The sequence below is a fragment of the Trichosurus vulpecula genome, chromosome 2 (assembly GCF_011100635.1).
Source record: "Trichosurus vulpecula isolate mTriVul1 chromosome 2, mTriVul1.pri, whole genome shotgun sequence".
NCBI lineage: Eukaryota > Metazoa > Chordata > Mammalia > Diprotodontia > Phalangeridae > Trichosurus > Trichosurus vulpecula.
In genome coordinates, this window is record NC_050574.1 from 82,662,323 (window position 1) to 82,665,601 (window position 3,279).

The 3,279-nt window shown below is 38.6% G+C and overlaps 1 protein-coding gene across 1 annotated transcript; it reads left to right on the forward strand.

The window, feature by feature from the left end:
* Positions 1-1,512: 1,512 nt before the first annotated feature.
* LOC118839140 (olfactory receptor 52B2-like) lies at positions 1,513-2,487 on the forward strand. Its single transcript, XM_036746582.1, has one exon. The coding sequence runs from the start codon at positions 1,519-1,521 to the stop codon at positions 2,485-2,487; it is 969 nt and encodes a 322-aa protein (XP_036602477.1). The 5' UTR covers positions 1,513-1,518.
* Positions 2,488-3,279: the final 792 nt, after the last annotated feature.

Here is a 3,279-nt window from a genome sequence, read left to right on the forward strand (position 1 = left end):
TATGATCATTCTAGTCGCTTTACATAATCTACATAAATTCATTTATAGATCTACCGTCAGTGCCTATCCTTCCACAGCCTCTACAACCTTGAATATTCTCATCTTCTGGCGTCTTTGCTAATTTTTTTGGGTGAAGTTCATCTTTTTTTTTTTAACAGCATCAACTTCCCTCCTTTGCTTCTAGTTTTGCTTTCTTTATTTCCACCAACCTCTAACTTAATTTGATAGTTTGCTTCAATTACTTAAAAACGTAATTCTGAGAAGTGCTTTCACCAGACTGCTAAAGGGGTCCAACACACACACACACACACACACCCCCACACACCACACCAAACACACTCACAAACTAAGAACCTTTTGCTTAGCTGAAATATCACGATTTCTATTTTGGACATGATGATTTTGAGTTTCCTATGGGACATCTAGCTGGAGTTCTCAGGTGAGAGAAAAATCTTGCTTGGCCTCCTCCAGGGCCTCATCTTTGGACGGTGGTGATTTTAAGCCAGAGGAAAGCCATGCTTCCTTATACACGGGGCCGCAGTTCTATATATAACATTGCTTTGGGGGATTCAGAGAGGAATATGCTACATAACAGTTTACTTTCATCTTCTACATACCCAAGTTGTGTTAAATACTGGTGAGAGGTAGTGGTTGGATACAGAGAAATATATGACATAATCACTGTCTTCATGGTGCTCTCAATCTAGTTGGGGAAATAGTACATCTGTGTGAAACAGAGAACAATACAAACCAGTACACAAAGAAGCAATGCATTTGACATAACTAAACTTCATGAATGTGCAGGTAAGAGGTGCTATGAATAGTCAAAAAGGGGAGAGATCAGTCTCGAGTTACCAGGGCAGGCTTCATAGAGGAAATAGGACTGGGCTATTCTTTGAAGTAAGAGAGCTTTGGATAGGCAAAGAGGGGAGGGTTCAGACTTCTAAGTCGGGGGAAGAGAAGAAGTAAAGATTTGAAGGGGTGAATGAGTATAATGTGTGTGGGAGTGGAGGGTGTAGAGTGAGGAGCAGTAGGAGATAAAGTTGGATGGTCTGGGTGGAACCAGATTTCAGAGGGCCTTGAAAATAAGGAAGAGGAGTTTAAGATTGGTGAGCCATTGTATGTTCTTGAGCATAGGATTGACATAGGAACAATTCATGGCAATGAGATAAGGTTTTTTTTCTTTTTTAGCATTTCTTTAATTGCATCACAACGAGAATTCTGTAGGAGCACACACATTTCACTATGTACCCCTTTGCCCCAAACAAGTGCCTTTGTTTCTCTCACACCTCATCTAGTGTTCTACATATATATTTAAGTGGTTAGTGAATTTTGATTTTCAAATTATCACTTGAGGTAAAAGAAAGACAATTGGGAAATAGTCCATTAATTTCTTGAACTTGTCTTTTCCCTACTGCATTTGTGGAGGGCTTTTCTTCACAGATCAGGGACAAAATAATGTTTCTCTGCTTAGCTTACATTCTGCTTTAGTGTTCATAGGGAGAAACCAAATCCAACATGGTGAACACCAATCACACTGTCTTCCACCCTGCTGTGTTTATTCTGCTCGGCATACCAGGATTAGAAAGATACCATATCTGGCTTTCCATCCCCTTATTCTTTTTATATGCAACTGCAGTGCTGGGGAACAGTGTTCTGATTCTGGTCATTGTCATGGAACACAGCCTCCATGAACCCATGTACATGTTTCTCTCCATGTTGGCTGGCACTGACATCCTACTTTCCTCTACCATTGCACCCAAAGCCTTGACCATTTTCTGGTTTCATGCACGGGACATCACCTTTGATGCTTGTATGACCCAAGTCTTCTTTGTCCACATTACATTTGTGGGAGAATCAGCCATCTTGATGGTCATGGCATTTGATCGCTATGTAGCCATTTGTGCCCCGTTGAGATATTCAACGATACTGACAATACCTGTGGTATGGAGGCTAGCGTTAGCCATTTTCCTCCGAAGCTTCTGCATCATCTTCCCTGTCATCTTCCTGCTAAAGAGGCTACCCTTCTGTAGAACCAATGTAATCCCTCATTCATACTGTGAACACATTGGAGTGGCCAAACTGGCCTGTGCTGATATCACTGTCAATATATGGTATGGCTTCTCTCTCCCCATTCTAACAGTGCTCACTGATGTGGTGCTCATTGCAGTGTCCTATACCCTGATCCTCCGGGCCATCTTTTGGATGCCCTCTCAGGATGCCCGCCACAAGGCACTCAACACTTGTGGCTCTCATCTTTGTGTAATTCTCATATTTTATTTTCCATCCTTTTTCACTGTATTGACTCATCGTTTTTGGCGCAACTTCCCACGCCATGTACATATCCTACTGGCCAATCTCTATGTGGTGGTGCCTCCCATGCTCAACCCCATTGTTTATGGGGTGAAGATGAAACAGATAAGAGAGGCTATAGCTCATTTTTTCATAGAGAGCAAGAAGTGGTTTTCCTCATCCTCACTGGGCTAAGATCTCCTTGATAACATTCTTCATCAGGATTTTTTTTTCCTAAGAACTTAAGCATAGAATAAAATTCCCTGATCTGGAGATACCTACCTTTTTGGACATTATGTTTGTAATCCTTTTCTTCTTTCAAAGAGATCATTAAGTATCATGTTATGCACGTAGGTTTGCCTTAGAAATTACAAATAACAAGTGATTCAAGAGTTCCTTACCTTCTAAGACTAAACTCTGGGTTCAAATCCTGACTTTGATGATTTCAACTTGAATGCCCCTGGTCAAATCTTTTAAATTCTTTGAGCTTCCTTATGTATAAAGTTGAGATAAAGATAACTTTTTTGGTGTTTTAAAATTCTTGATTGATATTAATCTTTGTTATTATGGAATGAGAAATTTGGATTCCTGAGGATTTCAGAAGCTCTAAAATCATATTGTTCTATATTTTGATAATATTTTATTTGTGCATTTAAAAATTATGAATGACAACAACAATAAACTAAATCATTTTTATGAGATACTAAATGTTTCAGAGATTTTTGTAAAAATGTTATTATTGTCAATAATATGAATTACTATATTGTGACAGTGGTTAAAACATATGTGGCAAAGAACTGACTGATTTCCTTAATCTTTCCTAAAAATGTTTCCAATATTCTTTAGGCTCAAAACTCATTATTGTGGATATCTAATAAAATTAGTTCAATATATAAGAGATACTAAGTTTAGCTGTCTTTATAAAGAACTCTTGACTAATATGAATAATTTAAACACTGGAAAATACCGGTGAACGATATTGGGTAG

What these genes read in the sequence shown, in the direction of transcription:
- LOC118839140 (XM_036746582.1), top strand. Translation starts at nt 1,519, where the DNA reads ATGGTGAACACCAATCACACTGTCTTCCACCCTGCTGTGTTTATTCTG.